Below are 14150 nucleotides of genomic sequence, written 5' to 3' on the forward strand. Positions count from 1 at the left end.
GCCTCAAAATCTGCATTTTTAAACTTTAAGGAATTCTAATGTCAGTAGTCACTGGAACACAGTTTGAATAAAACTGTTATTGGCTGGGCTTGGTGGCTCACATCTGTAATCCCAGCACTTTGGGTGTCCAAAGTGGGAGGATCGTTTGAGGCCAGGAATTCAAGACCAGCCTGGTAAACATAGACCCCAAAAAATTTTTTACAAAGAAAAAAATTGTTTTTGACAAAGGAGAGAAAGAGACTCAGAATGATGACAGAGTCCTTTCTGCCTCTCTAAAGCCTGCCTTCTCAGTAAGTGGCACGTCTCCCAGGCGACTGATTCCAGGAATGACCAGGCCTTTCAGGGGAGATCACGTTTTCTCTTCCCTGGCCCAGCAGGCTCACCTTGCTGAGGATGATCAGACCTGAATAGAATGCAGTCACCTGTACTCCTGTAAGAGGTACTCACGCAGGAAGGAGCATGCATTTCATTCCTGCCCTTCTGTGTGGAATGCCCAACCCCTGTATTTAGGCAGTAGAGTGGACTTATGCTGGTTAACCGTGTCTGGCAACCTTTGACAATATGGTGAGGGACATCTAGACCAAAGATGGATTCAGAAAACATGCATAGGCTCCTGATTCCTCTAAGGTGGGGCTGCAGAAACAGTGGAACAGATTGGCAGCCTTCCAGGATGAACCCCTGCTCTTCCTTCCCTCCCACCCCCCTTTAACCCCAATTCAGTCTCCTGTCTGGCCTGGAGCAGGGATGGCTGTTGGTTAACCACACTGCTCTAGGGAGCCAGTGCTTCACCTGGAGCACGATCAGAATCACCTGGGAGGCTTGTTCAAATGCAGATTGCCGGGGGCCTCACTCCCAGAGTTTCTGCTGCAGTAGGTCTGGGGTGGAACAGAGACCACACTTTGGAAACTATTTCACAAAACCATTGAGCCCCAGAAAAACCACTCAGCTTCAGCAGTATGGGTCAACTTGTTCAGGACTCTGTTCTCCAGGCCTTTATCAGGACCAGTGAAAGCATTGGTGTATTTTTTTTTTTTTTTCTCCCAGTCCTTCTGGATAATTTCCTTCCTTTTTCTGTGGATTCTGCCCTCCTTGGCTCATCACAGTTAGGAAAGCAACTGTTCCACCTGAAGCTAAGCCTGAGTTGGAACATTCCTCACCCTTTGCAGTGTCAGACTAGGGCAAGAGGCTTAGAGAGGAGCAGGAGGAATGAATGGGAAGAGGGAAGGAGACTGTTTTCTTTCTTCTCCTTCCCATACTCCACCTCACTTGACTTTTCAGGAATGTCTCCTTGTGGGACCTCTTGACTCAGAAATGGACTTTCTAAGTGGCTGAGTGTGTGCTATGAAGGTTAGATGGGAATGCTGCTTGAATGAGATGTTGCTGAGAGCCTCATGATCATTGCAACCATCAGCCTGACAGTTGTAGTGACATTTGGGGACATGTCTGGGTTTATTGGCCCACTGTGGCTCTGTGCTGCTCAGGAGGCTGCATTGGGCCCAACCTTGTTGCATTCCTGGGGTGACCTGCTGGGAGAGGCTGGGACATGAGGAAATTGTTCAGTGACCTGAGCCGAGAAAATCTGATTCAAGAGTCAACTTTGTGAGGATGTAAAGCAGAGTGATTAAGATCAAGAACTCTGGAGCCACATGGCCTGAGTTCAAATCCAGTTCCATCACTTAATAGCTGTGTGATTGCAAAGCAAATTATTTCCCATTTTGCAAGAGAATTTGACCTTTGCTTAACTTTGTATCTTTTACCCCCTGGGAACCTGATGAAGGGAGTGTGTTGCCTTTAGGCAACATTGCTTATGATAAAAATGTGCTCTGTGATAGAAACGGACAGGGAGACCTATTCATTCTTGTGGGAAGCCATTCTTTGTGCTTCCCTGAGTACAATGACTCTTTTCACTGGCCTGTCACTTATGGGACCCCTGGAAGCTACGCCTACAGAATTGTTACAAGTAATAGTGGCGCCTGTGAGCATTAAGCCAGGGTGGTTGCCATACTCACCTTTCCTTGCACGTTAGCCATCATCTGAAAGAGAGTAGCTTCTGGAAAGCTGTATGAACTGGGGTTCTATGGATTGGTTCCATTGAAGAGGAACTCCTGAGGCTGCCCTGCCCACAAGCTATGTGTCCTGACTTACACCCTCCCAAGTGAATCTAATATGGAGTGTGCCGGTGGTAGTCTTGTGAGCCTCAATGTTTAGTTAAAGTTAGAAAGACCCCCGGTGGGCATTATGGAGTGGTTGTATTTGTTGTTTTAACTGTGTGTGCATCTTTGTTATCTCTAAAATGGTGATGATAATGCTACCTACTTTCTAGGGTTGTTATAAAGTGTCTAATCCATAGGTGTGTGCAGCCGCCATTGTCATCATCATCATCATCACCATTGAAGGGAGGCCAGGAGGCCTTTGCTCCTTTGGGTCAGTTCCAGTCTCAGCTACTCACTTGCTGTATGGCTTTGGGCAAATGACCTTATTCGCTAAAGATAACAGCCTTTCACAGCATATTCTAGGTGCTCCTTTGGTGAATGAATTGATAAAGTAGGAGAGTCAACTGAATGCTCTTTAGGGTCTCTTCTAGTTTCATGTAATAGATTTTGTGTGACATTGGATCAGCAAAGAAAGTTGGAGAAGGAATGGAGAAAGAGGAGAGAAACCACCTGCAGAGGGAGTGGTGTCAGAGGTCTGGAGCAGCCTCAAGAAGGGGCAGGGTCATCAGGAGGAGGAGGGTGACCAGGAGTCCTACTGACCACCCCTTAGATCTACCCAATGCTTAAGAAGAATGTAGATGACTCTGCCCTGGGAGTAATACTCAACAGAGTCTATTTTCCAGGGCAAATTAAGGGGATCAGAGAGCAATAGTGTGTGGCTAAGGGAAGGTTAAATGGTTACTTTTGGTTGTTTTGAAGTATTTCTTTGAAAAAACTGCAGAGTAGCCTCGGACCTCCCTGGAGTTTTCTTCTCTGAGGATGCTGCTCAGAGTGGCAGTGGGATGAGGATTTCTGCCCACCCCCCCAGATGCTGGGGGAGAAGTTAGCAATGGCCCCAGAAGAAAGCTGACCCTAATGTTGTATTTCTCACTCCCTCCTTCAGGTCTGAATGCTGGTGCTTTTTATGCCTTGTCCACTCTGCTGAATCGCATGGTGATCTGGCACTACCCGGTAAGGGAGTTCCCTAAGCATGTTGGACCTCAAGATGATACAGTTTTTAAGTCTGTCTTGGCAGGACCTGGGATGACTTTTAAGTCTTCATTCCCCCCAGTTCTAGGTAGCGTGATATAGTGGTTTGCTTATGGGATTTGGAGGGAGATGGCCCTGGATCTCAACCCTAGCTTTGGTGGTACTAAACTGTGTGATGGCTTGACAGTGTGACAAGCTAGTTAGTGTTTCTGAGCTCTCATTTTTTTTTTTTTTTTTCTGCAAAAGAAGCATAATTACTTCTTGCAAGATTCTTTTTAGGATCAGAGAGTAAATAATGACACTTGTGTATATATACATAATTATATATGATACATGTATTTATTATACAGCATAGTGCCTGGCAACGCTGTTGGCAAATATATTTTAAAAATTTCTGAATTTAAATGTTTCCAGAACCCACAAGGCCTGGGCTGGATGCTGGGAATGGAATACTGAGTGGCCTGGAGTCAGGAATATGGAGATCCAACCTTCTTTTGAAAAGAATAGGCTCTCACACGTGGTAGCCTATGTGGCTAAGTGTTCTAGTTTTGGAGTTCAAAGGCCTGAGTTCAGATCCTAGCTCTGAACTTAACACATGCCTTGTGACCTTGGGCTAGTAGGTTAATTTCATTGTGCCTGTTTCTTCATCTGCAAAATGGAGAAAACTGACTCCTAACACTTATGATGGGGAATGGCGAGGAGTAAATGAGGAAACGATATAAAACCTTAGGCATGGTGCCTGGCTTATAGTAAGCACTCAAAAATATATAATGATTATCTTTCCATTCCTCTTGGCATTGATAGCTCAAAAAAACCTAAGAATGGAAATTTTAACATATATATTTTAATTTCCCCATCTGTGAAATGGAATTAATGACAGATAAGATAGAAGAGTTGCTGTGAGGTTTATGTTTTTTAAAAAATTTGCCTAAAAGTAGTTCTAAGAACAGATTTGCCTCATCCCTGTCACTCCAGCATCCAATATCATGCACACACAGTCAGGGTTATATTGTTGGGAGGAGTAGTTATTCTAGAATTTTCTCCTAGGCCATATTCTTATAGGCCATCTTGTCCTGATACATTCTGAATATTGACTCTGATGGAGCCTGAGTTACCTGCCTTTGTTCCTTCACCCCATGGTGACTGTTCTCTGTCCCGAGTCTTGTCCCATCGCCGGGTGATCTCTGGGGCTATGGTTTCCCCAGGGGGAAGAAGTGAATGCTGGAAGAATTGGCCTGACCATCGTCATTGCAGGAATGCTTGGGGCTGTGATCTCAGGAATCTGGCTGGATAGGTCCAAAACCTACAAGTAAGTGACTCATCCTCTTGGACTGAGAATTGGGGACCTGTTTTTTGAAATGACATATTCATAAGCAATGTGGCTCCAAGTCATTGTTTGGAGACCTGAGTGGCCAAGCAGGTCATTCAAGTTTGACTTCTCTGAGCCTCAGTTTCCTCATTTATCAAATGAGGGAAGCTATACCCTTCTTAAGATCCTCTAGGGATCCCACAGGATCTTAAGAAGATGAGAGCTACTGAACTTGAAGGCCTAGCATAGTCCTCTTCCCCATCCCCACTCTCTAAGTAGCTTTGTGAAAGCGGTAGCGGAGGGAGAAATGAAAATGAATGGGAAAAAAACATTTCAGTAGTGGGAAGTGTTTGTGGAAACCCCAAAGAGTGGAGATGAGGAGGAGGTGATTTCACTGCCCTGTTCTCATGGCACCTTGTGGACCTCATGGGGTTAACCAAGGTGCTCTGAGCTTTCTCCAGTTTGCAGTGTATATTATCTTGCAATTATTTATACCTTGTTGGTAAATATTGTAACATACTTTGGATCTGAATGCCCAGTGCTTTTCTAAGAGCCTGGAGCTATATTAAAAGGTTTTATCAGGCTAGACAGAGTGACTCACATCTGTAATCCCAGCGATTTGGGAGGCCGAGGCAGGCAGATTGCTTGAGTCTAGGAGCTCAAAACCAGCCTGGGCAACATGCTGAAATCCCATCTGTACAACAAATACAAAAATCAGCTAAGCATAATGGCACACACCTGAAGTCCCAGCTACTTGGGAGGCTGAGGTAGAAGGATCGCTGATCGCTTGACCCAGGAGGTGGAGGTTGTTGTGAACTGAGTTCACGCCACTGCACTCTAGCCTGGCTCAAAAAAAGAAAAAAAAAATTAAAAGGTTTTAGTGAATGCCAGGCCACTACCCGCGCCATGGATGCCAAATCAGCAGAAGAATCTGCATTTGTGAAAAGCAGCCTGAGTTCCTCCATTCAGCAGCTGGCCTTGGAGAAAATGCTCTGGCGAGCAGCAGCCCGACATCCTTCCCTTGTGATTTTCCAGTGCTGCCCGTTCACTGGGTACTCAGTTAGCACTGGCTGGCGGGGCAGCTCCTAGGCTGTGTTGTACTGGGGCAGAGCAGTGTCCCCGGCTGCTCTGTCAAGGCCTTCAAAGTTCCCTGTGTCTGCAGGCAACAGACAGTGGCAGACCTGTTCTCTGCCACACAAACCCGCTTCTGTGAGGCTTTGGTCAGACCAGGTCTCATTCTGGCTGCCCTCATCAAAGGCCAATTGAGACCATCCCTAGGGAGGTGGCGACGAGGAGCCTGGCTTGGCTTAATTACTGCTGGCGGGGCTTGGCTGCCGTCTCATCGCTGCCATCTGTTAGTTGCTTGCTTCAGCCGGACATAAGAGCAGTGAGGACTGGCCATCCCCAAACCACTGCATAGCAGTGTCCCTTTTTCCAGGGCTTGGTCTGTGGCAGGAGGAGGGAGGGATTGGAATGTTGGCTGGGCTGGGACATGGGCAGCCAGATGATTCAGATGAATTAGAAAAGATAATGGGAGGACTGGGAAGGACACTTTCTCATCCCTCTTCAGAACCTGGATGTCACCAGTTCCTAGCGTCACGTGATGTCTAAATCCAGTGGTCAGCACAAGATATTTTTCTCCCTGTGCCACTACCTAGGCAGAGAAAGGGCTACTTCCAGTGGGATGAGACCTCTGTGATCCCATCATTTTGGAGCCAGTCCTCGCCACTCTAAGGCTCCCAGATTTGTCTAGTTTGGTTTGGAGGTTGGAAATTGGGTGGTGAGGTCTGTTTATCTCAGGCTGGGACTACAAATAGGTTTTTCTAAACTGGTCAGTGGTTTAGGATGAAGCTATGGTTAAAGTTTCATCCTGGTGAGCTTGTGGGATCATCGGGCAAGACTGGAGTCCATGACGTTGCTTTCTGCAGAGTTGGTGGGAAGAGTGTGAGGGAGGAGCGAGAAGGGAGAAAGAAGCTCCTCTACCCTTAGCAGCTGCTTTGAAGCACCAGGTGGGAGCAGCATCCTTTGGAGACTCTGACCTTGAACTTTTCCAAAGATGTAACCACATAGTACATCATTATTCCTGCATGCAGTAGCAGAAGGGACACAGGTTTCAAATCCAGTTCTGAGTTCACATCCCAGCTCTGCATTTGTTCAGCTGGTGACTTTGGACAAGTAACTTGAGTGGCCTGAGCTTCCGTTTCATTGGAAAAATGAGAAATTGTCAGATATTTCTTACAGGATTTTTGTAAAGGTTGAATTGAAATAATAAATGCATATGAAGTGCCTCACAGAATCTGGCACTCAAGAGATGGAGGGTTTAGTTTGACACAACCATAGTGTGCTGGTTGGTGCCTCCACCATGATTCTGACTTCAGGGGTGATGTGTAAAGAAAAGCTTTAAAGCTTTTGGCTGGGCGCGGTGGCTCACACCTGTAATCCCAGCACTTTGGGAGGCCGAGGCGGGAGGATCACGAGGTCAGGAGATCGAGACCATCCTAGCTAACACGGTGAAACCCCATCTCTACTAAACAAACTACAAAAAACATTAGCCGGGCTTGGTGGCGGGTGCCTGTAGTCCCAGCTACTCAGGAGGCTGAGGCAGGAGAATGGCATGAACCCGGGAGGCGGAGCTTGCACTGAGCTGAGATTGCGCCACTGCACTCCAGCCTGGGCAACAGTGCAAGACTCTGTCTCAAAAAAAGAAAGAAAAGAAAAGCTTTAAAGCTTTCATCATCTGAGTCCTGATGTTCATGGTAGGGGGGCAGAGGGTTGTGCAGTGCCTGTGCCCTGCCTTAGGTAGTGCAGGGAGAAGAATGCAGGTTGAATTGCAGGAGTCAGGGCTATAGCAGAGTCCTAGGTGGGCAACATGGGAAGAGAACTGCTGGAGGGGCACAGGAGGGGTGAGCCTGAAATAGAAATCAAGACTTGCTGATGGAACTCCTGAGGGGACCGACAGAGGGAAATGTAACAGGGAGTGGGCGAAGATAGGGAAGGTTTCTCACATTGACTTTGGAAGTCAAACACTCAGTTCAGGCCGAGAGAATATTCTCTCTTAGTTCCTGCTCTCTGAAGTGGAGTAGTTCAGACTCAACAGAAAAAGCTTTGCTGGGCTGGGCGCAGTGGCTCATGCCTGTAATTTGACACTTTGGGAGGCCAAGGCAGGCAGATCACCTGAGGTCGGGAGTTCGAGACCAGTCTGGCCAACATGGCGAAACCCCATCTCTACTAGAAATACAAAATTAGCCAGGCGTGGTGGCACATGCCTGTAATCTCAGCTACTTGGGAGGCTGAGGCAGGAGAATCACTTGAACCCAGGAAGCGGAGGTTGCAGTGAGCTGAGATCACGCCACTGCACTCCAGCCTGGGCAACAAGAGCGAAAAACTCCATCTCAAAAAAAAGAAAAGAAAAGAAAAGAAAAAGAACTTGTAGGTGACAGAAAGCGCTGTCATCTGACATGGTCATGGGTCTTGGGATAAAGCAGACGAACATAACTGGACAGCTTCTGGGGTAGTCCTAAACGTGACTGCCACCTCATCATGGCTGATGTTTGTCCTGCTTTTTCTTTCTTCTGGTGAGGGATGGGAGAAGGACAAAGGGCTTTGCCCTTCCTGTCTGTCTAGGACATGACAGGTAAACGGGCAGCTTGATATTGTTGAGTGGGTTCTACAGAAACGGAACAAAGATATCGTAAGATGGCTTCATACTTTACTAGTCTTACTTATTTGTAGCATTGATTGTGATGTAATTAAATAATTTTTTTGTGATCATTGTCTATCAGTGTCCAACACCCTCATGGAGAGAAAGTTCTTTTTTTTTTTTTTTGAGACGGAGTCTCGCTCTGTCGCCCGGCTGGAGTGCAGTGGCCGGATCTCAGCTCACTGCAAGCTCTGCCTCCTGGGTTTATGCCATTCTCCTGCCTCAGCCTCTGGAGTAGCTGGGACTATAGGCGCCCGCCACCTCGCCCGGCTAGTTTTTTGTATTTTTGAGTAGAGCCGGGGTTTCACTGTGTTAGCCAGGATGGTCTCGATCTCCTGACCTCGTGATCCGCCCGTCTCGGCCTCCCAAAGTGCTGGGATTACAGGCTTGAGCCACCGCGCCCGACCAGAAAGTTCTATGAAAGAAAATGTCCAAGAACAAGGCCAGGCCTTGGCCTTGTAAGGCCTGTAATCCCAGCACTTCAGCAGGCCAAGGCAGGTGGAGCACTTGAGGTCAGGAGTTCGAGACCAGACTGGCCAACATGGCAAAACACCGTCTCTATGAAAAATACAAAAATTAGCCAGGTGTGATGCACATGACTGTCTCAGCTACTCAGCAGGCTGAGGCACAAGAATTGCTTGAGCCCAGGAGGTGGAGGTTGCAGTGAACTGTGATCATGCCACTGCACTCCAGCCTGGGCAACAGAGCAAGACACTATCTCTGAAAACAAAACAAAAAACAAAACAAAACTCCAAGAACATAGCAGAGGGCTTGACATGCAGCAGATACCTAATAGATGCTTGTGGAATAAATGAATGAATGAGCCTATTAAAGTCAGAAGTGTTTGATTCAATTTCTTTGCCTCTACTTGTAGAGAGACAACCCTGGTAGTCTATATCATGACTCTGGTGGGCATGGTGGTGTACACATTTACCTTGAACCTGGGACACCTGTGGGTAGTGTTCATCACTGCTGGCACCATGGGGTAAGTTTCACCTCTGGCCTATTTGTTAGAAAGCACAAGACCATGGCTCTTAGAGCTTCCAGCATCCTAGAATGCAATATTGATGCCTTAGCTGACTTCTGGAGATATGGACATTGTGCCCAGGGATCTTGGTAGTACTTGTAGTACTTCCAAAGGCAGCCTGGGCTGTCTGTTCTTTTGGGATGGAATGAAGCATGAAGCACACCCTTCACGACCTCTTGGAGGCTACAACCTGTTTAGAGTCTTTTTCAGCTTTGCCTGGACAACATGGGATTATGGAAAGTACACAGGGCTTGGAACCAGAGACTCTGGGTCCTGGTCTCAGTTTTGCTGCTGCCTACCTGTTAGAACATAGGCACAGCACTTAACCATTCTGAGCCTCAATTTCCTCATCTGGAAAGGAAGATAAGAGTGACCTGCCTTGTTGAGTTGTTGGAAAGATTGAGAACAGTAATAGATATGAAAGCATCAAGAAGCGTGGTGCAAATGTAAGAAATTAAAGTTACTGGGTGTGGTGGCTTCACACCTGTAATCCCAGCACTTTGGGAGGCCGAGACAGGTGGATCACAAGGTCAGGAGTTTGAGACCAGCGTGGCCAATATGGTGATACATCAGCTCTACTCAAAAATACAAAAATTAGCTGGGCGTGGTGGCGCACACCGGTAGTCCCAGCTACTTGGGAGGCTGAGGCAGGAGAATCGCTGGCACCCGGGAGGCAGAGGTTGCAGTGAGCCGAGATTGAGCCACTGCACTCCAGCCTGGGAGACAGAGCGAGACTCCATCTCAAAAAACAAACAAACAAAAAAACAGAAATTAAAGTTGGAATTTTCTAGACCTGTTGTATGAGAAAACATAAGAAACAATACCTCTTTCACAGGAGTCTTTGTTCAGCTCTGCTTCCCAGTTATTTTCCTATGAGAGTATATATGAGAGAGAGAGAGAGAGAGAGAGTGTGTGTGTGTGTGTGTGTATATGTCTTTATGTGCATGTGAAAGACAGAAGGAGAGAGCGTATGCTGGCACTCAGTCCTCAGCTGGCTCCTCTCCGGATGGAAATAAGGACTCTAAGGTCCTCCTTCCAGGTCCCAGAGAGCCATGGAAATGCTGCTCAATATCCAGGAACTTCCCACTACCAGCGCAGGGCCTGTGTACCTGGGACATAGTCACTCAGCTGAAGGTTGAACACACCAGGCATCCTTGCCCTTTCTGTAAATGCTGACTCTGGCTGTCACTGATGGCAAGACGGAGAAGCAGCAAGGGACCCCAGAGGCTTACTGAGCACAAGGTCTCCCTGTGAACTTCTTCCTGGCCTTCAGGGGTGCCCCTCTCCTTGGTATGACCACTTAGAGGATGGCCCAGATCATTAGAGGGCCTAGTATGTCTTGGTAGGAAGAGACAAAACAGCAAAGGGAGTCCTAAGGGAGGAGGTGGGCTCCCCATCCTTCTTGTGCTGGAAGTTCTTCATCCCCTTGTTTCTCTGGTCTGGACTTCAGCTTCTTTATGACTGGCTATCTCCCGCTGGGATTTGAGTTTGCCGCGGAGCTCACGTACCCAGAATCAGAAGGCATCTCCTCCGGCCTCCTCAACATATCTGCACAGGTAGAGCTTGTATTTCCTGTTTGTTTCCTGGCTGGGCTGGGATTACATCATGGCAGCTCAGTTCTCCTCATGAGTTAGTTGACTGGGCCCTTGTTTCCTATCTTCTTTATGCCTTTCCAGGTATTTGGGATCATCTTTACCATCTCCCAGGGCCAGATTATTGACAACTATGGAACCAAGCCTGGGAACATCTTCCTGTGTCTGTTCCTTACTCTTGGAGCAGCCCTCACTGGTGAGTTGGAGCCTGAGGGCAAGATGAGGCTCAGGTTGGCAATTTGGGACCCCAGTGTCTCGATGGGGCAACAGATAGGGAGTACATATGTAGGGGGACAGATGGAAGGGTTTGTTGGGGAATCTGTTTGGGAGGCAGCACATTGTTTTGGTAGAAGGAGCATGGGTTTTGGAGCCAGAAGACTCATGTTGGAATCACAGACTGTGATACTGACTTCCATAGCTGTTGACCTTGGGCAAGTGGACCAACCTCTGGGAACCCCAGTTTTTAATCTGTAAAATGAGGATTGCTGTGATGATTAGAGCAATGTGTGCAAAGTCCCTGATCCATAAGTGAAGGCCACCGTCATTGTTGGCTTCTGCCTGTCAGGGACAGCAGCGATCCTCGGGCTCTCTCAAGTTGGCTGACGGTGCCCTCAGCCACCAGCTCTCTTGAATATCTGAAGTAAGTTCGGGATACCTGTGACCCTTAGGAAATGATGGTTTCTTCTCTTGGATGAACGTAATAACTGTGTTTTTGTCTCTCTTCCTCCTCAATCTATCAACCTTAGCATTCATTAAGCCAGATCTCCGGAGACAGAAAGCAAACAAAGAAACTCCTGAGAATGTAAGTATGTGCGAGCTTTGTGGGGCTGAGATCAGGGTCCATGGCTTTTGATGAGGATGTGGCAACACATCCTTGATGAGGTGGGGCAGGGAGAACTCCCACAGGGACTGGTTTTGTCATAGCTGGGAGACCAGTTCATCACTTACACATGACATCCTAAGACTTTCCTCAGTGGGCATTTTTGGCATTGCTTTCTTGCTACCCTTTCTCGGACTCTTCTCCCACTTCCTACCCTCTTCCTGGAGCCCCCGGCCTCATCCCCAGAGTGTGTCACTGTTGTCACAGGCTGCTGAACAGCACCCCCGACTGGATCTTGAGCCAAGTCCTGAGGCTCTGGCTCCACTGCTTTCAGCCTGGGGTCAGTGGCTGGGGAGGAAGGGAAAGCCTGGCTCTACCACTTTGTCGTGGCAGTGGTGGCCCTAAGGCTGTGACTCTCCTGGCATATGACAACTCCTTAGGCAGGGCCATGGGGACGGAGCCAAAGAGTGGCCAGTAGGAGTCTGAAAGGACAAGTCAGGAAGCAGGAGCTGGTGTGGTAGGAGAGGAGAGGACCAGGAGTATGACCTAGAACAGAAAAGTGTTTTCCATCTGTTCTAACCAGCCGGGAACCACTTTAAACAAAATGTTAGGTATCAAATCTGAGTGATGATGAAAGGAATTTCAAATCTGAGAAACAGTAAAGCTAAGATATGTCTTCAAAAATTTAAAAAACTGATAGAGGTAATACATGCTCTTTGTAGAAGAAGTAAAAAATACATAAAAGTGTACAAAATTTAAAAGTCATCCTGTAATTGCATCATTTACAGATGAGATGCCTTTTTTGCATTGATTGCTGCATATCTATATCCACTTACAATATATACATGGACATATGAATGTGTGTATATAAATGCATATTTTTTAACAAAAATAAAACTGCTTTTTTCACTTATTGCAAGCACTTTATCAGGCAGCTAGTCTCTTACAACATACTTTTTTTTTTTTTTTTTTTGAGACAGAGTCTTGCTCTGTCATCTAGGCTGGAGTGCAGTGATGCGATCTCAGCTCACTACAGCCTCTGCCTCCTGGGTTCAAGTGATTCTCATGCCTCAGCCTCCCAAGTAGCTGGGATTGCAGGTGCATGCCACCATGCCCAGCTAATGTTTGTATTTTTAGTAGAGACGGGGTTTCACCATGTTGGCCAGGCTGGTCTCAAACTCCTGACCTTAAATGACCCACCAGCCTTGGCCTCCAAAAGTGCTGGGATTACAGGAGTAAGCCACTGTACCTGGCCTACAACATAATTTTAATGCCTGCATAGTGTTCCTTTATATGGATAAGCCATGATTTATTTAGCAATTTTCCTGTCTGTGGACATTAAGGTTGTTTTGAACTGTTACAAATAATATTGTGATTAATATGTTGGAAGTTGAATCTTTGTGCATGTTCTCCAGTACTATATTTCCTGGAGAAATGGATTAATGGTCATACCCATTTCAAATACTTTGATATGTGTTGCTAAACTCTAGAAAGGTATTTTGAGTACTAGCAATTTCTTTTTTTTTTTTTTTTTTGAGACGGAGTCTTGCTCTGCCACCCAGCCTGGAGTGCAGTGGCCGGATCTCAGCTCACTGCAAGCTCCGCCTCCTGGGTTTACGCCATTCTCCTGCCTCAGCCTCCCGAGTAGCTGGGACTACAGGCGCCCGCCTCGTCGCCCGGCTAGTTTTTTGTATTTTTAAGTAGAGACAGGGTTTCACCGTATTAGCCAGGATGGTCTCGATCTCCTGACCTCGTGATCCGCCCGTCTCGGCCTCCCAAAGTGCTGGGATTACAGGCTTGAGCCACCGCGCCCGGCCCCGAGTACTAGCAATTTCTATTGCTAGGCAGTCATATGAGTGCCAACACTGAGTATTTTTCATTTTGAAAAGTCTTTGCCAATTTTCTAAGGCAAGAGATATCTGTAAGGGATATTTTTAGTGTTTGAAGGATCTGTGTTGGCAGATAGATGATAATCTTTAGGTCTTTACTATTTGTCTTTTGCTATTACGTTCTAGAGTTGGCAGGCAGCAGCAGATAGGCATGTGGAAGAAGGAGCCTAGAACAGGAAATTCACTGGGGAGACAGGGAAGGCCTTTCAGCAGGAATGACATTCTTTAGTTCTGTGTCAGGGCCATAGTATGGCCACCACGGAGATGGATTTTCACCCATCCTGTGTACAAGGGGACATAATGATTTGGTACACTGACTGGGCACGGTGGCTCATGCCTATAGTCCCAGTACTTTGGGAGGCCAAGGTGGGTGGATCACAAGGTCAGAAGTTTTAGACCAGCCTGGCCAACATGGTGAAATCCTATCTCTACTAAAAATACAAAAATTAGCCAGGTTCGTGTCACACACTTGTAATCCCAGCTACTCAGGAGGCAGAGGTTGCAATGAGCTGAGATTGCGCCACTGCACTCCAGCCTGGGTGACAGAGCAAGACTCCGTCTTGGGAAAAAAAAAAAAAAAAAAAGAGAGAGAGAGAAATGATTTGGTACACTTGGGTAAATATATGTGTAG

The 14150-nt window shown here is 47.0% G+C and overlaps 1 protein-coding gene across 4 annotated transcripts in view; it reads left to right on the top strand.

The window, feature by feature from the left end:
• FLVCR2 (feline leukemia virus subgroup C cellular receptor family member 2) overlaps window positions 1-14150 on the top strand; it is a 70358-nt gene that overhangs the window by 51769 nt on the left and 4439 nt on the right. For all 4 annotated transcript variants that reach the window (XM_010382675.2, XM_010382677.2, XM_030929806.1 and 1 more), the window contains 6 exons: window positions 3097-3164; window positions 4388-4491; window positions 9066-9176; window positions 10669-10774; window positions 10895-11006; window positions 11557-11612. In XM_010382675.2, the coding sequence (XP_010380977.1) occupies window positions 3097-3164; window positions 4388-4491; window positions 9066-9176; window positions 10669-10774; window positions 10895-11006; window positions 11557-11612 (557 nt within the window). The remainder of the gene's footprint in view (window positions 1-3096; window positions 3165-4387; window positions 4492-9065; window positions 9177-10668; window positions 10775-10894; window positions 11007-11556; window positions 11613-14150) is intronic.

This window comes from Rhinopithecus roxellana, chromosome 5, assembly GCF_007565055.1.
Source record: "Rhinopithecus roxellana isolate Shanxi Qingling chromosome 5, ASM756505v1, whole genome shotgun sequence".
In the NCBI taxonomy this organism is placed as follows: Eukaryota; Metazoa; Chordata; class Mammalia; order Primates; family Cercopithecidae; genus Rhinopithecus; species Rhinopithecus roxellana.